The sequence below is a fragment of the Culex quinquefasciatus genome, chromosome 2 (genome assembly GCF_015732765.1).
Source record: "Culex quinquefasciatus strain JHB chromosome 2, VPISU_Cqui_1.0_pri_paternal, whole genome shotgun sequence".
In the NCBI taxonomy this organism is placed as follows: Eukaryota; Metazoa; Arthropoda; class Insecta; order Diptera; family Culicidae; genus Culex; species Culex quinquefasciatus.
The window spans coordinates 149692882-149716551 of record NC_051862.1 but is presented as its reverse complement, the minus strand read 5'-3'; the positions used below and the strand labels follow the sequence as shown (position 1 = coordinate 149716551).

General features: G+C 37.4%; 1 protein-coding gene across 2 annotated transcripts in view; it reads left to right on the top strand.

The window, feature by feature from the left end:
• Positions 1–21005, top strand: part of LOC6032939 (nuclear receptor subfamily 2 group E member 1) — a 31222-nt gene extending 10217 nt beyond the window's left edge. Inside the window, exons 2-6 of one of the 2 annotated variants that reach the window (XM_038256424.1) lie at positions 2744–2817; positions 3641–3802; positions 18403–19271; positions 19340–19562; positions 19648–21005. In XM_038256424.1, the coding sequence (XP_038112352.1) occupies positions 3790–3802; positions 18403–19271; positions 19340–19562; positions 19648–19967 (1425 nt within the window). In that variant the 5' untranslated portion in view covers positions 2744–2817; positions 3641–3789 and the 3' untranslated portion in view covers positions 19968–21005. Of the gene's footprint in view, positions 1–2736; positions 2818–3640; positions 3803–18402; positions 19272–19339; positions 19563–19647 lie in introns of both variants that reach the window. The other variant, XM_038256423.1, reaches the window with a different exon arrangement.
• The last annotated feature ends 2665 nt before the right edge of the window (positions 21006–23670 follow it).

Genomic DNA, 23670 nt, shown 5'->3' with positions numbered 1-23670 from the left:
AATGCAAAAATACAAAAATACAAAAATACAAAAATACAAAAATAAAAAAATACAAAAATACGAAAATACTTAATTTTACTTTATTTTACTTTATTTTACTTTATTTTAATTTATTTTAATTTATTTTACTTTATTTTACTTTATTTTACTTCATTTTACTTTATTTTACTTTATTTTACTTTATTTTACTTTATTTTACTTTATTTTACTTTATTTTACTTTATTTTACTTTATTTTGCTTAATTATACTATATTTACTCAATTTTACTCAATTTGACTTAATGCTTAATTTTACCTAAGTTTACTCAATGCTACGTATTTTTACCTAATTTCACTTAATTTAAATTAATGCTGCTTATCTTTACCTAATTTTACTTTATTTTTCTTTATTTTACTTAATTTTACTTGATTTTACTTAATTTTACTTAATTTTACTAAATTTTGCTTAATTTTACTTAATTTTACTTAATTTTTCTTAATTTTACTTAATTTTACTTAATTTTACTTAATTTTACTTAATTTTACTCAATTTTTCATAATTTTACTTAATTTTACTTAATTTTACTTAATTTTGCTTAATTTTACTTAATTTTACTTGATTTTACGTAATTTTACTTAATTTTACTTAATTTATTTAATTTTACTTAATTTTACTTAATTTTACTTAATTTTACCTAATTTTACTTAATTTTACTTAATTTTACTTAATTTTACTTAATTTTACTTAATTTTACTTAATTTTACTTAATTTTACTTAATTTTACTTAATTTTACTTAATTTTATTTAATTTTACTTAATTTTACTTAATTTTACTTAATTTTACTTAATTTTACTTAATTTTACTTAATTTCACTTAATTTTACATATTTTTTTTTTAATTTTACTAATTTTTGATTATTTCACTTAATTTTACTTAATTTTACTTAATTTTACTTAATTTTACTTAATTTTACTTAATTTTACTTAATTTTACTTAATTTTACTTAATTTTACTTAATTTTACTTAATTTTACTTAATTTTACTTAATTTTTCTTAATTTTACCTAATTTTACTTAATTTCACTTAATTTTACTTAATTTTACTTAATTTTACCTTATTTTACTTAATTTTACTTAATTTTACTTAATTTTACTTAACTTTACTTAATTTTATTTCATTATTTAACTTAACACAACTTAATTTAACAAAATTTGGCAAAATTGAACTAAAATAAAAAAACGATTTAATTTCAACTAAATTTATCTGAAATTAACTAAATTTTGCTTAATTAAACTAAATTTAATAAATTTAACTGATTTAACTTAATTCAAATTTTTTTCTAAATTTTACCAAGTGTAACTTAATTTAATTAAAATTAACTTATCAAATTTAAATTTAATTTCAATATAACTTGATTGAACCTAATTTTACTAAATTTAACTTAATTTAAATTAATTTAACATTATTTAACACTATTTTTGACGTGCTTAAAAGGCGTTAGGTGCCCTATTTGTTCGGATTTGTCAAACATTGGCCAATCTATACCTAGGCATTCTGTACCCGCCGCCGCTCCAGGAGGACAGATGTCCATACAAAAAGTAGAGTGTGGACAATCGCCAGCCTCCCCTTTTCCTGCCAAAGTGTGGCCAAAGTGGTTTAGTGATGCCCCCATGTTTTCACCTACGCATCGTCCAAACAATAATGAGAGGCTCAACTTCTAACCACTTTCCCTCAACACAAAAAACTTCTCACCTTATTAACTGAAACTTACCTTCAGGTGCCGATCCGCAGAAAATCTTCCTGGCTTTTGATTTATTCACTCAAACAACACATTCTATCCCTTTTGCACTTGCACTTGCACTCAAACAACACACATAATCACCAAAAAACTTCTCGAACTGATCGGCTCAAACAGGATCGAACACGATACAAGACGGTGCTTTGTTTTGCTCTCGAACTGATGATCTGTCAAAAATCCATGCTGCCGGTTCCAGCTAGTTTTTTCGGTAATTGTACGCAAAATTGTGCTGAAACACCATTATGTTTGGTAAAATCTCTCCTGTCATTTTGATTTGGGCTGTCAGTTTTGGAAAGCAAATCAGCAATCAGGGTTAGCTATTTCACCAATACCAGGATGGTAAATTTACCTGTAATTTTAGCTGATTCAACCAAATAAATCACTGTTTCACCAATTTGAAGCCAGCTAATTTGAATTGTTAAATTTTAGATGGAACTCCTTTCCGTGTAAATAAGTTTTAAACTTGGTATTTAAAACCTATTTCCTAACTGAAGCTTTTTTAAACCGTGAATACTTGAATAGAGAAAACCGTGTGAAATAGCTTCTGAAAAAGTATTTGTTGTATACAAACCCTTTTCACACCCCCAAAAGGTCAGCACAAAGTTGAAAGCAAATAGTTGATTCGCAGTTACTGCAGGCCCTTTTCAACTCAGCTGTTCAGTTTTCCAGCAAGAGTGGAAGGAAAATTATCCAATGTGCGCGGATTGTGTACAATTTTAATTGAAAAGGGGTTCGCAACCGCCCTAAATAAGTGTTTTTTTTTCTTTCTCATTTTAAACCTTCTCGGCCGATGGAAAAGTAAACAAGAGCGAAAAAAAAGATTTTAAGGGAAAATTAGCTGAGATTATCTGATCAAAGTACTTCACGTGAAGCTGAAAAATAGAACGTTATTTAAAAAAACATTTTTTAAATGTATCATTAATTGAAATTTTTTTCTTCTTTTTCTCTATTATTGAGGTGACAGACTACTCGACATCCCGTGCAAGGTGTGTGGCGACCGTAGCTCAGGAAAACACTATGGCATCTACAGCTGTGACGGTAAGGAACAGTTTCAAGCAAGACTGATTCATTCAATTCTTTACCTAAATTTTGAAAGCTAAAAAAACATTTTGAGACAGTTAGACGGTCGAATAACCATGACTATCATGCTATTCTGGAGTTTTTTTTGAAAAGGTCCAATAAGTCCAGTTTTTGCTTTTTGGGTGTTTTTAGAACCGCCTTGAGTCAGGGGTATTGAAAAACACCCAAAAAGCAAAAACTGAAAATTTGGTTTATTGGTCCTTTTAAAAAAAAACTCCAGTATTGTTCTTGCTATCTTGTGATAACGACCATTTTGGTCATACTGATGACGAATTTGTTTTGATATATTTTTTTAAGGCAATAACATCCTATATTTAGAAAATATATTGGTTAACCCTCAATTGCCCACATTATCTTCGATTTTTATTAATTTTCCCATGTTCTACAATTCTTTTGTTCTATGTTTTTCTTGTTCCATGTTTAGTAGTATTAATTATATTTATCTTGTTTGGATAATGTTTGTTTTGATAGTGTTTGGCTTATCCTTCCACCTTCTATTATTTTCTTTTGCCCTTTTCAGTTAAATTTATTTACGATCATTATTTCGACTTAAAATAATAACTTCTCTAAAAAAAGGCTTTGAGAGACCCTCAATAATTTGTCCTTTACCTTTGAATAAACTGTTTTTATATAGTTTTCAACACTCAGTTATATAACAACAACAAATTTGTCTAGCGTAATTTCTCTTGATGAAATATTCATCAACAGAGCAAATAAAGTTTACAAGTCATATCAAAAACTTTCTTAATTTAACATTCAGTTTGCTGCTCCTCCTTCTTAGGCTGTTCCGGCTTCTTCAAACGCAGCATCCACCGAAACCGGGTGTACACGTGTAAGGCTGCCGGTGAACTGAAGGGTCGCTGCCCCGTCGACAAGACCCACCGGAACCAGTGCCGGGCTTGTCGCCTCTCCAAGTGCTTCCAGTCGGCGATGAACAAGGACGGTAAGTGATTGAGCCACCTGAGGTTAACCTCTGAGCCAACGCGGGGTTCGGTTGAGGGCGGGGAATATTTACAAATCATTTATTCACCCGGAAGCGCCACTTTCGCCTTAATTAAGGTCCCACCTCGGTTTGTCGAACCAATCTAATGCTGCGGTTCGGCGAAAGCTGAGATATGCAAACGAAATCACATTTCGCGCGACAACGACACAAACATAGACGGGGAAGCTTCGAGACGCGCGCGAGATTTTCCCTCCTTCTCCTTTTCCAGCTAATTTTCGCCTTCGGTGATTACATGCACAGTTGAAATCCATCAACAAACAGTCTCAAATGAAGCGTTAAGTTACTTCTTTTGCGCTACGTCGAAATTCGCCCATCCACCGAAACCTTTCGCTCACTTTTGATCTCTGGGATAGATTTCCCGACGACCCATCCTCATTTTCACACCCCTCCTAACCACCACCACCGCCCTCGTAATACGCGTAATGCTGAGCTGGGAAAGAACATAATTCGTTACTAAGCCATCAACAGCTGGCTCTGGTAGCGCGGAACCGCACGAAAGAGGACGTCTTTTTGGGAGCTACACAATTTTCGCCACCCCTCGACCGCCGGAGAAAAGTGACAAATACGCCGTGAAAGAGGCTTTTGGCAAAAACCAAAATTTTGAGTTCAATAATCCCCTTTTAACGCTATTTTCACTTACCATGGCTGTACCTTTTTTTGACGCTCTCTCTCATTCTGTCTTTAAACTTTGCCTTATACGCTTCTAAGACGGTTGATGTTGCTCGACACAATAATGGTCTTAGCCGGTTGCCCTTTTGATGGCAACAACACAAAACTAGGACAATGAGATTGGGGGTGGGGGGTGAAAGGTTGAGTCAATTCAGAGATACTGCGTCAGTTAAACAACCAACGAAGTGAAGTAACTTCAAAATCATCATTGGTTTCTGGCATTTAACTGCCCATGTTCGCATTTGCATTTTGCATAAGCTTCATTAAAAATAAATACCACCTTAGTACTGAAATTTGGCATTACTCACAGCAAGTTTATTTGTCCCATGTGGTTGCAAAAGTTTTCAGATTTTGACAGCAATTTCTCAATCCAAAGATCGAAGATCACTTAAAGGTGGGTAATTCTCTACCAACTCACACGAAATCGGAAAAAGTTATGACCCCTCTTCGATTTGCGTAAAATTTTGTCTTAAGAGGTTCATTATTAAAAATGTGTTTTTAAAAAAATTGCAGCCTGAAAGGGTGATTAGATAGAAATTTGGTGTCAAAAGAACTTTTAGCTTAAATTGGACGCCCGATTCAGGAGTAGGGGAGATGATGGTAAGACGGCCACCCTAAGGGAGAAGTCTAATAAAATTTACACAACAGATTATTTTGACCTCAAATTACGTACATATTGTTCTACTACTAGTCCATTATAGAAATGACATAAATTAGTTGGTCTAAAAACCAATTTTCAATACTTTTCAGCAATTTTAAAAAAATAATTGAAATCGTATATTTATGAAATACGCGGGGTAAGACGGCCACCCATGTGGGGTAAGACGGCCAATGCTATAAATTAACTTAATAACTTTGCTAAATCCACCCAAACACCTATACATGGTTGGTTCAACAGACTTCTCTGAACATCATAACTATTTTGGTTGAAAAAAATCAGGTTTCAAATGTAAAGCAAAATGCTGTTTAAAAAATTTCATATTTTGGTTCAGTGAATTTCATATTATTGCGACCACATTTTATGAAAAACTATGAATTTTTACTACAAAACAAACACAATTTGATACAAAAAAAATTAGTTTGTGTATTTCGATTAGAATAAGTAAATCAAAATTATGTAAACAATATTAAATTAGCGATTGTTGGGGTTGGTCCTTCTCACCGTGAAATCCTCCTTCGATAGAACCTGAGCAGCGTTCACCAGACCCCAACACGAACCGGATGGTGCGGCAGGCAGGGGGGGGGGTGGTGTACACGTCCAGTGCACACTCGGAGTCAGTTTCCCAGGAACAGCAGCGGCCAATTCTTCCCAGAGTCCACGGAGGACTCGTTAGATCACACCGGATATCGCACAGTCACAACTCGCGGGAATTAAGTAAAATAACCGAGTAAAAATCGTCACTTTATTAACAATTAACATCTAACAAAAAGTACAAGTAAATTGCGCTCGCAGCGCGGGCCAGAGGCCCTCCTGTTGGCGATCTCCTATCGGCTCAACTTGGTATATTGGACTGTGTGTGTTTAAACCTAATTCCCCTGCAGGTCATCTTTAACCCACAAGACGATCCATATCACGCACATTAGCACCAAAATCCGAGGGCTTTTGTTAATTTGAATATTATCCACCGGTGTCTACCGCGGTAAATGAAATACTTCATTTTGACATTTCCAGATACATTTTTGTGTAGCATGCTTTGTCACGCGGTGGGTGCGTTCAGTGCTGCCGTTGTTGCAGCACTTTGTGAACGTACCCCAGAAATGTCAGTTTTGACAAATTGGCACCAGTGAACGTATCCCAGAAATGTCATCTTGACAAATAGATTTTGATGTATTTTTTTGGTTTGTTTTTCAATCGACGGTGCCGGACGTCCTCGTCCTCCAGAAACTGCTCCTGATCGTCGGATTCTTCAGAGTTGTCGTCCGAGAAATCCGAGTCGCTGTCTTCCACTGGAACAGGAGTTAACCCAGGCGCTGCAGGTACTGTGGCTGCCACCGGATCGGCCAATCCAAAACGGTCGAAGAACAATGAGAGCGGCGTCGGCTATGGCGAGGCAGTAGTCTCCAAACTCGGTGCTTCAGCTGGTTCGCGTGCTAACGGATCAAGCGTCGTTGGCGTCGTCGATCACGGTACCAACCTCCTATTGCCAGGAGTTGGCACGATGAACCTGCGCGAAGACGGCATCGCCGTGCTAAAGGTCCGTTGAGTCGCGCCGTGCTTTTTGAAAGCGTCGTTCTGCGTTCCGCCCTAGCGCTGCTGCTTGGCGAAACGTCCTTGGTCGGCTGTAGGAGAGCAGAGATGGTCCGGACTGGCCGGCCGAACAGCTATTCCGCCGGAGACTTGCCACCGAGATCGCCGATTGGGGTATAGCGGTACACTTGCAGAAGCGTCTGCAGTGCTTCCTCAAGGTCCACAAACTGTTCCGCCGATCCGTTTGATTGTGGGTGGAATGGAGCGGTTCGAAGGTAGTGAATTCCCAGCTTGGTGCAAAACTCGTGGCCAGTGAATTGGGTTCCGTTGTCGGAAACGATAACTTCCGGAATACCGAACGTAGCGAATGGTGCTTTAGTGGGTGCTATACCAGCGAAGGAAAACGAATTCCTCAATTTCGTTGTCAAGTCCGGACCAGTAGATAAAACTGCGCGCAATCGCCTTCATGCGGACCATTCCCGCGCTGCTTGGCCATCCGTCGCGGATGTACCTGACAACAGAGTGTGGCGTTCGTCGCAGTGTTGTAGAGTAAAATAAACCTCTTTGCCATCGTTTGGGTGAAAATCTAATTTGCCATTTCTTAGAAATGTTAATTGCAGTTGATTTTTTGAAACAAGGATCAATTTTATGAGACAGAAAACAAAAAAAAACAGAAACCAAAAATGAGAAAACAGAAAAAAAAACAAAACAAAAAAAAAGGGGCAAAATCCAACAATAATCAGAAAACAAAAATACCAAGAAATACACAGAAAAAAAAGTCAAACAAAAAACCTAAAACATAACTAATATAAAACCAAAAACAGAAAAAAAGAAAACAAACCCAAAAAGCAAAGAAACAAAAACTCAAACGGAAAATCAAAAAACAAAAATCAGAAAACCTAACACAGAAAACAAAACACAGGAAACAAAAAAAAACAGAAAATAAAAAGATAATAAAACAGAAAAAATACAAAAAGAAAACAGAAATTTAAAAACAGGAAACAAAAAAACGAGAAACAGAAAACAAAACACAGGAAACAAAAAAACCAAAAACAGTAAAAAGAAAACAGAAAAAAACTAAATATAAAAAAAAACAGAAATTCAAAAACAGGAGGCAAAAAAACGAGACACAGACAACAAAAAACAGAAAACATAAAAATCAAAAACCAAAATAGAAAAGAATAAAACAGTAAAAAGAAAACAAAAATTAAAACAAAAAAACCTAAAACTAAAACAGGAAACAAAAAAGAAAAATAGAAAACAAAAACCAAAACAGAACACACAACACAAAACAATGAAACCTACAAACTTCTTCCGTACGGGTATCCCTCCTTATGCCGATATATTTTTTAACTATGAAAAATAAAATCATATTCTGACCTCGATTATAACACACTTTGCTACCACCTAGATTGCGACTTAAAGCCAATAATTTAAATGCATATTAAAAAAATGTGAAAATCGCTTAAAAATTTGAAAAGGTGTCCGAAAAATTATGAAAACCACTAATCCGATACAACATCGATCGCTCATTTATTTTTATTTTTTGTTATGAATGATTTCATTCAATTCAACCGTTATTGATCAACCATTATTGATCAATTCCCCCGTTGGCTGCATTTCAAGAACATCATTCTCCTCCCCCCCATCTTTAATTTCCATTAATTTCCAACTAATGGGTATCATTGCACAAATGTCATTATTTTGGTATTAATGTTTGCAGAAACTTTACATTTTTCACAACATTACATTTTTTCTTCACTCGCAACAATTTACGCATACTTGCAGCATTTTTAAAACGAATTTTCATTACCTGTTCATATTGATTGTAATGCAAGCTCAAGAAAAAACTTTGTTTACAAGCTCAAGAAAAAACTTTGTTAAATAATCTTTAAATGTTCCTGTATGTTGCAATATTGCAAACACTAACAGTTTTATTTTTTATCAATCACAGACAGAAATTTTACCAAAAGTTCAAACAAATACCAAAACAAAATTGACATAAAATAAAATATTTTCAAAAATTTCTCATTTTGTAGGAAAATGAAAATAAGCTTGAATTTATTTAATTTTTTTGAAATTTATTACAAAATATGCTCATGTTTAAAATAATGTGAAAATTCACAAAAAAATATATATGAAATTTCATTTTTCAAAAATTGCTTATGTTTGAGAGAATGCAAATATAAAAAATGATGGTATTATTCAGAACAATTTCACGGAGTTTTCTATTCTTTTCGATAAACTATTTTGAATTTTAGTTTTTGTCAGCTTTATTTTTGAAACACCTGCAAAGATGAAATCTAAAGAAATAAAAATTGCTGTTGTATCTTATCAAAGAAATTAACATATATATTTCAAATATATAGTGAGCTTTAAAGGTTATAAAATACAAACAAAGATTTATATTTTTACAAAAACGCATTGGATTTACATACATACATCGTCATTTCCCCCCAAGAATGGCCAAATTCCCCCCAGGGGGGAATTCCTCACCGATTGAGAAACAATGCCTTAACCCCTTGTTTGATCTACAAAGCGAAGGCTTGTGCGATAAACTCCTGCTTCGGTAAGTCGTGTCCCTGTTTCCAAAATCCGTCGCACCAGCAAACGACCGGAAATGCTAGTAACAAAAATTGCCCTCGTTTTAACTCGTAGTCAAGCGGTCCGCGAACCTACTCAATTACTAGTACCAGCTGAACCCACTCAGCGATACATTTTTTTTCGATCGGGTTCCTCCAGGCCCAACCTCTGCTGCTGGCGGAGTTTTCGCAATGGCCCTATTGGCGGAAATATTTTTTTCTCAATAAATGGTATAATTTATTTTGTAACAAAAGCAAATATTTGTTGTTTTTATGCGTCACACATCTCGCCATCGTCCAGCACCAGATAGTCGAGCAACTCTTCCAGGGTGATGCGCGGCACCGACGGATCGACCATATCGTTGACGTCCACCGGCATAGACTGCTGCCTGGCGGCGTCCTTGAAGATGTTGACGTTCTGTCGCATTTCCGGATCCTCCTTGAGGAACTCGTTGTAGTCCGCCTCGATGTTTGTGTCCAGCGCGCCCTCCTTGGTGAAGTGCTTGAGCTTCCAGTTGCGGGACTGTTTGCGCTGGGATTTGTCGTAGGACTTCTTGACCAGCAGCAGCTCCGGAATCGCGTCCTGCTTGAGCTTTTCAAAGTTGCCGTTGTTGATGTTGGTCTCGGCCAGGTCGTACCCGAGCACGGAATCGCCCACACTCGTTGTTGCCCAGTTCAGACGCTTTCACGACCCAAACAACGATGCCATCGCCGGTGGATTTTCCGCGTTCTCGACTGGACTGAACACATCGAACGCGCGGTACAGCAGCTCGTTGATGACGAACGGACGCAGGTTGAAGACGCGCAGGGCGGTCGCGTTCGGCTCAAAGCGAATCTTCAGGATGCAGTTCTTGCGCTTGGTTACCTGAGTACAATCGATTGCGGTCGGAGAACTTGGCGTTGGTAACCTGTTTGGTTTACTTTGTCTGTTGACTCAGGTCATCGACTACCCGATCGACTTTGACTTTACTTCCTTGATGGCCTTCCAACATCGAAGCGTCCCAAGTCAATCGACTTACACTTCCTCGCGCTATCAACGTGTAACCTCATTGAAGTCCTATGGAATTTCCGGGACCGGATCCCGCTGGGCAAGTAACTTCATCAATCAGTCCACCTGGTTGATCTTGCGGATGCTCTGCTCCATTTTTTTGTCCGGGAGCCAATTCGGCATACCGGAAATCTAGAAACAAACCGTAAATCTTCAATTTGAGCAAAACTGCAAAATAAACACAACCTACCGCTCAGCATGCGCAAATCGGATCCCAAACTGGTCAGCAGCTAGCTCACGCACTAGCCAAGTATGAGCCAGCACACAGCGGCCACGTAGGTTTGGTCGCACAACAGCGGTCAGCGCCATGCAAATTTTAGGAGGAACGGAAACGACAACTCCAGGGACTAATCTGCTGCTCGGATGATGTTACCAAAAAACAACAAAACAAACAGCTGTCAAAAATCTACCGCTTTGGTGAGCTGCTGCACCGAGCTTTTTGTGTGGTGAGCCTGGTCAATGTTTTGGTGGAATTTCAGCAGAGAAATGTTTCATTTGAAATATTCTGAAATGTGTCATGCGACACCCGCGCGTCGCATGAAGTATTTCAAGAAAATTCACCGCGGTTAACCGCATTCAAATTAACAAAAACCCTCCGGAGATAATGAGCTAATCCTAGGTGACGTCATTGATCTCTCTAGAGAGGAACAAAGGTATCAAAAGTGGTGAATATAAGATTGACCAGGGGTACATCCAAGGGTGGATGCTACTCCCAAACAGCGATTTTTATGAAAAGTTTGATAGGATTTCATACTATTCAATGAGTTTTGCTATATTACAGTAAAGAATGTTGTCGAAACGGTAGTTAACAGCATTTTGATTAAAAATGGATAGTTAATAAAACTTTATCTTTATCTACAAATATGTCTTAATAGTCAAAAACCGTCAAAAATATAACCTATATCAAATAAAATCTACAAATTACGGGTGGCCGTCTTACCCCCGGAGGAGGTGGCCGTCTTGCCCCCAAATAAATTATTTTTTTAAACATTTTTTATAAACAGTTCATCGCATTTTTTGAACTTTTTCGAGGGACATAATCTAGGGAACACTTCAATTTAACATGAAAAAATATTTGAAGACAGAAAAACATATTGTTATTTAACAAAAATGCCTAAGTTGTAATTCATGAAAATTACATCCAGTTTCAAGTTAAAAAAAAAATTGTTTATTTTGAGCTATTTTTATACTATTTCAAACAATATTTCTGGCAAAGGTTACTCCATATGCATTATATAGCATGAGGAACAGTATTGCTGAACATTTTAGTAATATTCATTAGTATACTTATTAAAACAGTGGGGTGGCCGTCTTACCCCGCCTGGCCGTCTTACCCCCAGCTCCCCTACTCAAAATTCAGAAAAAAACGTAAAAAAGTTTTAAAAACTCTGCCCTTATTCGTTACTCAACAGTAAAAATTTTTGGAACATGTCATTTTAAGGGAAATTTAATGTACTTTTTGAATCTACATTAACCCAGAAGGGTAATTTTTTCATTTAGTATATTTTTTTTTTTTCATTTTAAAATTTCGTGTTTTTTTTAACTTTGCATGATTATTTTTTAAAGTGTTATAATGTTGCACAAAGTTGTGGAGCAGACAATTACACACAAAAAGTTACTTTTTGCGTTTCTTTTTGTTTTGTTGTCCGTATCTGTTGCGGGTGACCACGAACGGCCAAGATCAACGACGACCAACCCTTTCCATTTTTTCGTAAAATCGCGATAAATTGTGATGTTTATGAGCATAGGGGGTTTGCTCATAAACATCACAATTTATTTATATTATTTTTGATAACAAAATTGTCTGTTTTACAACTTGGTTGAACATAGTTTTATTTAAAAAAAAAAACCCGGCAAAGTAAGAGAAAATCACAAAATTTTAAAATGAAAATTTTTATTCTAAATGAAAAACTTACCCTTATAAGATAATTCAGAATCAAAAAGTACATTAAATTTCCCTTAAAATGACATGTTCCAATTTTTTTTAACAGTTGAGTAACGAGGAATGGCGGAGTTTTCAAAACTTTTTATAGTTTTTATGATGAAAAATACGTATTGTCGGAATTTTGAGTACACAATAAAATTGGGCGTCTAATTTTACATAAAAGTCTTTCTGACAGCAAATGTCCATCTCATCTTTGTTTCAGGGTGCAAATTAGTGAAAAACACCTCTGTTTTCACATGTTCAAAAATGAAAGGGGTCGTACCGCCCCTCCGTCCCAAGATATCAAAAAACGGACCTCGGATTCGACGGATTCGACAAAAGTTACCCCCTAGGTTAAAGTTTCTCGCAAATCGAAGAGGGGTCGGGGCAACTGCTGTGTGAGTTGGCGGAGAATTACCCACAAGAAAAGTAAGACTATCAAAATCATCCTGGGATCCAAATTGAAAATTTCCAACGCAGTTTTTTTTTTCAAAATTAATGAAAAAAAACAATATAAAAATAAGGTGCTGTCATTGTGTGCTCTAACCCATTAAATGTCCTTACACACTTATCGAATTCTGTAGTTCTGTCACAATAAACAAAAAAAATCCAAATTTCGGTTGTATGATGAACAACAATGAACTTCATTACCGAATTTCTTTAAGAGCGAGTTTTTCACCAATGTGTAACAGGTCGTATCGAGGTGCTCCGATTTGGATGAAACTTACAGCGTTTGTTTATCTATACATGAAATGAACTCATGCCAAATATGAGCTCTCTACGACAAAGGGAAGTGGGGTAAAACGGGCTTTGAAGTTTGAGTTCGAAAAAACATAAAAAATCTTATAATTGCTCGCATTTCCGTAAAACTTCATCAATTCCAATTCTCTTAGATGCATTCGAAAGGTCTTTTGAAGCACTTCAAAATGTGCCATAGACAACCAGGATTGGTTTAACTTTTTCTCTTAGCTTTTGCAAATAACTGTCAAAAATTGATTTTTTTAAAACCTTAATATCTTTTTGCAACAGCGTCCAACACCCATACTCCCATAGGTCAAAAGTTACGTAATTTCATGGACTATAAGCCTACGGTAATAACTTTTTGGCCAATCGAAGTTTTTCTCATAGTTTTTCGATTTTTCTATAACAAACATTTTACAACGTTAGTTTTTGCCCTGTATGCTCCCATAGCGGCACTTGTTGGTCTCAATTTTGTCATATTCGGAATCCTCGGAAAATTTCACGTTAGTTAGAAGTTTTGGAGTTGTAAATTTGATTAGAAAAATAGCTATTTAGAATGAATTATTTTTTTAACAATTTGTTGGATTAGGGGTAAAACAGGTTTTCGCCTACTTGATACAGCATTTGACGTATTGATCAAAAGGAAATAAGATCTTTTTCTTTTTTCAAAAATGTTTTATTTAATTATTTTTCAAATCAAAATTTCAACTCCAATACTTCTAACTACCGTGAAATTTTCCGAGAATTCCAAATATGACAAAATTGAGACCAAAAAGTGCCGCTATGGAGGCCTACATGGCAAAAACTAACGTTGTAAAAAGTTTTTTATAGAAAAATCGAAAAACTATGAGAAAAACTGCGATTGGCCAAAAAGTTATTACCGTAGGCTTATAGTACATGAAATTATTTAACTTTTGACCTATGGGAGTATGGGTGTTGGAGGCTGTTGCAAAAAGATATTAAGGTTTTAAAAAAATCAATTTTTAACAGTAATTTGCAAAAGCTATGAGAAAAAGTTAAACCAATCCTGAATGTCTATGGCTCATTTTGAAGTGCTTCAAAAGACCTGTCGAATGCATCTAAGAGAGTTGGAAATGATGAAGTTTTACTGAAATGCGAGCAATTTTAAGATTTTTTATATTTTTTGTACCTCAAACTTCAAAGCCCGTTTTACCCCACTTCCCTTTGTCGTAGAGGGCTCATATTTGGCATGAGTTCATCTCATGTATAGATAAACAAACGCTGAAAGTTTCATCCAAATCGTAGCACCTCGATACGACCTCTAGAACAAACCGAGCAATATTTACAAATACTGCCTCTTAACTTTTTACCGAATCCGGTATTTTTCAGTTTACCAAACTGTTCAGCAGTTGAAAATACGGTAAACTTTACGGAATTCGGTAAACAAATCTAAGTGTATACAAGTTTTAGAATATTCCACAAATATCAATGTCATATCAATGTCACCCCGGTTTACAGTAGGTAACTTATTGCGCTCTATAAATGCAGCGGCCTCTTCAAGCAAGTTCCCATTAATAACCAATGAAAATTCCTTCTCTCACACATGACTAAAAATTATTCTGCATTGAAGTGTACCTTTAAAATTTTTAGGATCACTGGTCAATTTAAGTTGATTTTTAATTTTAAAAGATTGAAATCAAAATGTCGAATTGTGTTATAAAATTAAATTGAGAGTAAGAGGAACACTAAACATCATAATTTCGATCAACATTGAGTCATTCAACAAGTAAGTATATAAAACATACAATGCTGCTGAACTCAATTCATAGCTTCTTTGTAGAAATGTGATGTGTCATCTTGCCATGTGTGATGTGCAAAACCTGAACCTGAAACTCATCGTCTATTCAAAGCATTCAGCTGCGAGCAAGCTAAAACATCAATACAGATTTTGAACGCCAGACATTTCCAACATTTCAATAGGAAGCAGCAGCAGGAGGGGAACCTGAAATACCTAATTCCGCTCAAATTAGAAACCATCGGCAATAAAATAAGATAAACCGCACAAACGGTAACATGTACACAATTCGGGGGGCGCGCGCAATTCATCCAGAAATGGAACGCATCACGGAACGACCGCAAATACCGTAAAGCCTACCTTTGGCCTGGCTGCTGCCGTTGCCGTCACGAGGTCGGAGGTCGCTCGACAGCTTCAAAACCAAACCGAGATATCCCGGTCGACCATCAAAAGCGCGTGGGAACCGGCGCACCTGCGGCCACCCCTACTATTCCTGACGGAGATCATAAATATTTACTTATACATGCTATCCATAACACACACACACTCCTCAACTATAGGATGATGATGCTGCTAGGGACTAGGTGGTGTCATCTATCGTATTTATCTTTTCACACATGACGCGACGATGCCAACAAAACACTATCACCCCCCTTCTCCCACACACGCGCACCCCAGAGATCCTGTCGCGAAGGTAAAAGTTTTTGGGAAATAACGCGCGAAACAGCATCAGTGGGGTGTAGTTGGAACACGAAATTAGCTAATTTATAATTAATTTACGGGGTGCAAACACCCCGTCTGTGTCTCTAATGCAGGGCATTCAATTTTGATTGTGCGTTGGTGATTTCAAATTAAAATGGTTAAGTTGAACGAAATCTTAAATGTTTGAGATAGATATCAAATGATACCTGCAAATCGGTGACGAGTCAAGTAATACAATCTCAGGCTTTATGTAAATCTGTTAGAAAAGGTTATGCCGAATAAATAAATTGAGTATTATTCTTTTTCAGAAGTTTCAGATCATAGTTCATTTATAATTTCCATATTTGGCACAATTGATAAAAAAAATTCGATACTTAATGCTTACGGAGTTTCAACTTGTTTTGAGAAAAATGTCTTGAATTTGCAAGTTACGGACAAAAGTAACTTTTTGGCCATTTTGATCTAATATTTGAAGTTTACAGAATAAGGTTGAAAAAAAAATTCTTTGCAAAACATTAAAGAATTTTTGAAATTTCTCCTCCTCTTATTATTTACCATCTGTTTTCCGAAATTGAAATTTGCGGAGCAAAGGTACGCACAACATTTTCCATACATTTTTGTATGAAAATAATTCAAACATAATGAATGAAAAAAAAATCGGCTTTTAACCCTTTAAAATGAAACTTCTGTTTTATCAGTACTACTTTGCTCAGATAAGTCAATAACCATAAATTTATCTTTGTTCGAGGTAAAAACAAACCCCAAATTAAAAACCAACTCATACAGCAGTTGCCCCGACCCCTCTTCGATTTGCGTGAAACTTTGTCCTAAGGGGTAACTTTTGTCCCTGATCACGAATCCGAGGTCCGTTTTTTGATATCTCGCGACGGAGGGACAGTTTTTTTTTGAACATTTTTGAACATGCGAAAAAAGAGGTGTTTTTCATTCATTTGCAGCCTGAAACGGTGATGAGATAGAAATTTGGTGTCAAAGGGACTTTATGTAAAATTAGACGCCCGATTTGATGGCGTTCTCAGAATTCCGAAAAAAAAAACATATTTTTCATCGAAAAAAACTCTTAAAAAGTTTTAAAAATTCTCCCATTTTCCGTTACTCGACTGTAGAAAATTTTGAAACATGTCATTTTAAGGGAAATTTAATGTTCTTTTCGAATCTACATTGACCCAGAAGGGTCATTTTTTCATTTAAAAAAAAAAATTTCATTTTTAAATTTCGTGTTTTTTTTCTAACTTTGCAGCGTTATTTTAAAGAGTGTAACAATGTTCTACAAAGTTGTAGAACAGACAATTACAAAAAAAAAAATAATAAATAGACATAAGGGGTTTGCATCACGAGTAGTTGCGATTTTACAAAAAAAAGTTTTTTTTCTGGTTGCATTTTATAGAAAATGGTCCAAGGAACTCATTAAAAATAAAAATTACAGGTCTCAAATGCCTTCATTAGACTTTTTTGTTTAAAACGTGATTTCCACCCATTCCTTAATTTTATTTTATTTTTATTTGATTGTCTTGTTCCCCGGACAATTTTACATAACAATCAAGGCATATCTCAAACTAAACCAAACCATTGCCGAGAAACAGCCCTTCAAAAATAAAAACTCTTAATTTCCTATCGAGGTTTTTAAGCGAAGATGGCGTTCGAATGGTGAACGCCCGAAATGTCAAAATCACGCAGTGGTACCAACATTACGGAAAAAGTGTGCCATGACATGACAGCCACATTTTTTTTTCTAATGTTGGTGCTACTGCGCGATTTTGACATTTCGGGCGTTCACCATTCGAACGCCATCTTTGCTTAAAAACCTGGATACAAAAATAAACACGAGGCTTACGCTTGCGCTCCAAGCCTACTTTCAGGGGTTTGCAATTTAATGCACTGTAACATGACGCAACCAGTTTTGTACAGGAAATTCAGAGTTTTTATTTGTGATGGGCTGTGCTCAAATAAAAATTAAATTAAATTAAAGAATGGGTGAAAATCTCGTTTTAAACAATAAAGTCCAATGACACAATATTGGAAGGCATTTGCTGGTATAAAACGCAACCAGAAAAAAGTCGTTTGGTCTAATAGTTGGAAAGTTACGTCAAAAAAGAGGGCGGTGCCAAAGAAAAAGGGATGGTCCGATCGGCAGTAAACTTAGAATGTCTCTTAACTATCAATAGATGAACGTTCCCTCCAAGTTTGGCCCAAATCGGTGATGGTCGAATTCAAAAGAGAACCCAGTTGACCTGAAATTTTCCATAATATAAAATAAAATGATTTTGCAACTTGTTGCATAAACTTGTGCATATTTTAATTGAGATTTTGTTTACTAAAATCAATTGAATCAAAATCGAGGATATAACTCAAACCATAAAATCTTATGTGAGACCAGTTTCAATTTAAAAACCAGATTGGTTTTCCTCCGTTGATTCGCTACAACTTAAATCGTCACCAGCATCCAGCATCGGGTGCCGTAATAAATAAATAAAATAAAAGCTGCAAAGTTTCACACATCGCAATTAATGGAACCGCGCGCCCCTCTTGATCCCGTTTCGTCCACACTTTTTTTCTTCCTCGCGGAACTCATTCGCCCTCCGGGACCATCCAGACATCATTATCATGCTCTTCCTTAATAGCGTCCCTCCAGGATCCGGCTGTCCAACCCTTGCTTCGAATCATTCGCTCAACAGCTGCGCAACGTGACGATCTACTCTCGAAAATGCATCGCTTTCTGCCCCTTGGGTTAATACGATGTTTTTTTTTTATCCTTGGAAAAGTTCAATTTTAATTTCCCGCCGATTTCTGCGAAAAGTCGTGGGAGTGAGTGGTTGCTACGGGGTAGATTGTCTGGTTCGTTTTATTGGTTTCTAAATCGAAGTGGGAAATTAGTTAGAGTGGGGAGTAAATTTTATGATTTTTTGTTTCAGCCGTTCAGCACGAGCGTGGACCGAGGAAGCCGAAGCTGCAGCACCTTCAGCCAAATGGTCCCCACGTGCACCACCTGGCGGGGCCATTCGTGAACACGTCTTCGTACAGCCACGTGCAACACTTTGCCAACATGCACCACCAGAATGCTATGCTCCATCACCCGCAACCCCTGTCGTTTGCCCACCTCGGGCCTCATCAGATGCCACCTTCGTTACTGCCTCCGGTGAAGCTGGAACATACCAAATTTGAGTTCCCGCCGGCCTCCGGTCATCCCCCGATGCCTTCGACGATCTTGCCCCCGGTCAAGCTGGAGCAGACAAAGTTTTCCTCGTTCGAATTCCTGCCTTCATCAAACCAACGTGGGTTCTACAAACCCATGGAACAGCTTCCACCGTCGCCAACGACCTCCAAGAGTTCCATCAGTGTAGACTCTCCCTCGGAGTCCCTAACCAGCCCGCAGCCATCGACAGTAGACTGCGGCTCAAGTGTCCTCAGTCCCACCCCGATCAACGCCAGCAACCTCAGTCTTCCTTCGCCACTGTCCCAAAACGGCGTCCTGGATATCCTGATGAGCTCGGACAAGTGCCAGGAGTTTATCCAATACCAGATGCACAACAACAGCAACCTGATGTTCCCAAGCTTCGGCTCTTCGGAAGGCAACGGAAATGTGCCACCTCCACCAGCACCGCCTCCACTGATACCACACCCGACGGCACTACCCGCCACCGACAGCCCCGGATTACGGTTACCAACCTGGGAGATCCTACAGGAAACAACCGCTCGACTTCTGTTCATGTCCGTGCGGTGGGTCCGCTGTCTAATTCCGTTCCAGACACTGTCCAAAAACGACCAACATCTACTACTCCAGGTTAGTTCACCTCGAAAGCGACTAATACCTTAACTAACTCCATTCCCGTTTCTCGTCATCCCTTCCAGGAATCCTGGAAAGAGCTCTTCCTGCTCAACTTTGCCCAGTGGAGCGTACCCTGGGATCTGAGCGCGCTGCTCGAGAGTCCACCGGTGCGCGACCGGCTGCCCCAGGATCCGGCCACCCAGATGGAGATGAAAACGATGCAGGAGATCCTGTGCCGCTTCCGGCAGATCTCGCCCGACCTCAGCGAGCTCGGCTGCATGAAGGCGGTGATACTGTTCTCGCCCGGTAAGTGGACGGATTTTCAAAATGATCTGCTTTTAATTATACACCATCCTAATTTATTATTATCATCTCCCCCTCAAACCCCCAGAAACTTCCGAACTCTGCGACGTCCAGCCGGTCGAAATGCTCCAGGACCAGGCCCAGTGCGTTCTGTCGGACCACGTGCGCGTCCGCTATCCCCGCCAGCCGACGCGATTCGGCCGGCTCCTGCTGCTGCTGCCACTGCTACGGACGATCCGTTCCACCACCATCGAGACGCTGTTCTTCAAGGAAACCATCGGCACCGTGCCCATCTCGCGGCTCCTGATCGACATGTACCAGATGGAAAAGTACACCGAACTCGAGGCGGCCAACTCCGGTAGTGCCAGTGCCGGTGCCGTCGGAACGTCCCCCGTCAAAACCGCCTAGACGACGACCGGCTGCGGTCAACGCGCCTGAGTTCAGAACAGTTGCTTTTGCCTCACCGCGGGACACGTCGACCACAATGGAACAAATTTTTAATTTGAAAAAAACATCCAACAAATGTGCTCTCTTCCCAGGATCATGTCCCATTCCACGTGTCGTCCCGTGGCGCCTTTACGACATATGTTTCGTGCCACACAGGTAAGAGTTGATGGGAAAAAGATGGGAAGTTACACAACATCAGTGTGAGGAAAGAAAAAAAAAAGTTCAAGTGAGCATCGCTGAAAAAAAATGTTTTCCTCGTACGCCCTCGGGATGTTTGAGTTTTATCCCGCTGAGCGAACAGAATGCCACTTTCCCGCGAGATCAGACCCTCCATCTTGCAGGAAAACTTTGCGGGTATAGAGCACAGAGCATACCGCCTTCGCCACATGACAACATTACAACAGTCTCAAAATCAAATCCTGCAGATATGTACCCATTCTGCCAGTCAACCCGCAAGGAGGAAGGTGATACGTGGTCAGGTCAGACGATGTGCTTTTCTTTCCTTTCAATATCCCATAGCCCAGGCGGATTCCGACGGCAGAAAAGCAATTTTCCTCCTACCTTGGGAGAATATTATTTTTCAATCTGTAAAACAAATCTAATCTAACGGTTCACTCCATGCATCATGCCAAGAAAAAGCAGGAAAAAAACGTTGCAGGAAAACAATTAGTCATACCCGAGTCAACATTCGAAACGAACAAAAACACGTACTACTATCTAATCGCTGAATTTATGCTATAAACGAAAAGGAAATTTTGTAGTGATGTTAGTCTAGTCAAGCAATCCCATGGATAATAATACAATAAAAAAAATGAAAAAAAAACTTACTGTACAAGACGTCGAAAAAAAGAAACTCAGAAAAAATATGTATTACGCTAATTTGTTGATGATGTAGTAAATTTATGATAATGGGTGAACATAATGGTATTAAAGTCACTGTAAGTAATTGACAAAATAATCAAAACAAACACATTTGCACTCTGTAAGATAAACTTAACAATTACCAAAATAAAAAATACAATTGCTATTGAACGTGTTATTGAAATTAATCACGAAAGATATCACAACCTATTGAAATTTTGTACTGCTGCTTCCAAGACAAATGTTATGCTGCGATTTGTTAAGATATTTTCATGAAAGAAATGAATGAGTCTTAGTTTTCTCAAAACGATTTTTTCAGTCTATCCGGTTTTTTCTAGTCTGTTCACGTGGTTTATGGATGGTCTCTTTAAAAAAACACACACACACACACTCCCACATACCTTTAAAAGCTGAGCATATTTTTCACAATTTGCTTTTTGGAACATATTCTTAATTAAATTATTCAGCTTGATTTTTTTAATTGTAAACCAATTCTCAAGGGGTTACATACATGTGAATTGGCAGTTAGCAGTTTTAAAAAACGGATGCCACGATATCTTAACACAGCTTTGACCAAATCGGCTCAAAATTATGGTGAAGACAAGTCTTGTGTGCATGACAAAGGCCGATTTTCAAAAAGTTTATTTTAAAAAAAGGATAAAAATATTTTTATGTTTTTCATATAAAAAATCGTCAGTTTTTGATTTTTATATTAAAAAAAAAGCTTAATTTAAAAATCGGGCTTTGTCATGGCATGGCAAAAATTTTAACATAAATCGTCTCTTACACAGATTAATCATAAATTTTCCTCATGAAACTTTCAGGAGGGATTGAAAATGGTGAATTTACTAAATTTTCTGGAATATGAAATATTTTGATTTTCCACATATATGTAACCCCTTAACAAATCAAGACAAATTTTCACATTTCAATTTTCAATGTGTTGAGAAAACAGCGCCTTCCAACGTTTTGGTGAATCCTTTCAGCTGTGCCTAATGCTTCTTAATTCTATCTTGATAGATATCAAGTAAGAGTAAAGTAAGAGTAACATGCATTTGTTCGTGTTTGACAGTTTGCCAAACTCGCAAACATAGCTAAATATATGCAGGCTTACGTTTTTGCAAACAAATCCAGACAAACTGTCTAAAAGTGTGAGTTTGTTTGTTTGTTTGCTTGTAGCAGCCTAATACCTCCATAAGCAATACATAGGAAATCAACTCACAAAAAAGGAGGATAGGAGAAGGAAAGCTTCAGATAAATTAATTCATATTCTACCGCAAATTGCAAAAACGAATCAAATTTGTCTGTCGGCGGAAATAATCTGAAGCCAATAAAAAGGGCCCATTTTTTGGAATGATATGTTTTTGTCTTCCTCACCTTACTGAGGAAAGGCTATAAAATCACTCGAAAAAGAAATTCTTAATTTGACCTCCTAGACCCACCTTAATGTATACATATCGACTCAGAATCAAATTCTGAGCAAATGTCTGTGTGTGTGGTGGGATGTTGATCAAAAAAATTTGCACTGGATTATCTCGGCAATGGCTGAACCGATTTTGACCGTTTTGATCTCATTCGATCCGTCTTGGGGTCCCATAAGTCGCTATTGAAAATTATAAAGTTTGGTTAAGTACTCCAAAAGTTATGCTAAAAAACGATTTTATCAAAAGTCCGGAAGATTGTAAAAAGGGTGGTTTTTGTAAGAAACCCCGTCATGTTATACATTTTTAGAAAGGTAAAAAGACCTTTTCAACGAGTTGAAAAAATTGAAGATCTGACGACCCTATTAAAAGTTATAAGCACTTAAGTGTTATTTATCAACTTTTTAGAGGCCGGATTTCAGATAGTTTGTCAAAAACGTTGTCCGGATCTATCATGCGACCTGTCGATGGATAAGTAATCAAAAGACCTTTCTAACGAGTGCAATAGATTGCAGATCTGACAACCCTATCAAAAGTTATAAGCACATAAGTGCCCTGAATTATGAAGATCTGACTACCCAATCTGATGGTAAGAATAATGAATCAAGTTTATAGAACACTAAAAGGTCTGCCCTTTTATATATATTTTGGATAGCATTACCCTCTAAATGTGAGGAAGGCACCAAACACCTAAAGGTGGATTAAGTAACGTTTTTCTCTAGCGAACAGTACACATTACTTTACAATACACTGAAACCCCGATGGTTTGACAACAACTGTAGTCAAACGAACGGAGTCACTGTTTAGTTTGACACCCTCTTTACACAGAGCTCACACTACCAAACGTTTTGTTTGATAGTATGTGTGAGTTCCGTGCAAAAAGTGACAGTTCGTTTCTTTTTTTTCTTTTCAAACCAACGCACAGTGGGAAAAAATGCCCAAAAAATTACCGCATCATGGTTTCGCGCAAACCATCGATTGGTATACATCAAAAGCTTCGTTTTTGCACTAGGAACTAATACGATGAAAAATCGCACTGCGCGGACCCGTGGCCGGAGTACAGGCCACCGGAAGATCCGGGATTTTTGGAATTGCGCGAAACCATGTTGCGGTAATTTTTTGGGTCCTTTTTTCCACTGTGCAACAACTCGTAAATTGCTAGAATCAGACATTAAAACAAAAGATCCGCAACAATCATCCAAAAGGTCATTCCTATGCAAAATTGGCTGAACTTTCCGAAAAAAAATACTTTCAAAATCTCACGATTGAGTTTAAGGGTTTAAAATTCGAAAAACTGGTCAATAAAAAAAAACTGCTGTGTCATTTCAGATTCGAAAAGTACATTAAATTTCCCATAAAATGACATATCTTACGATTTTTTA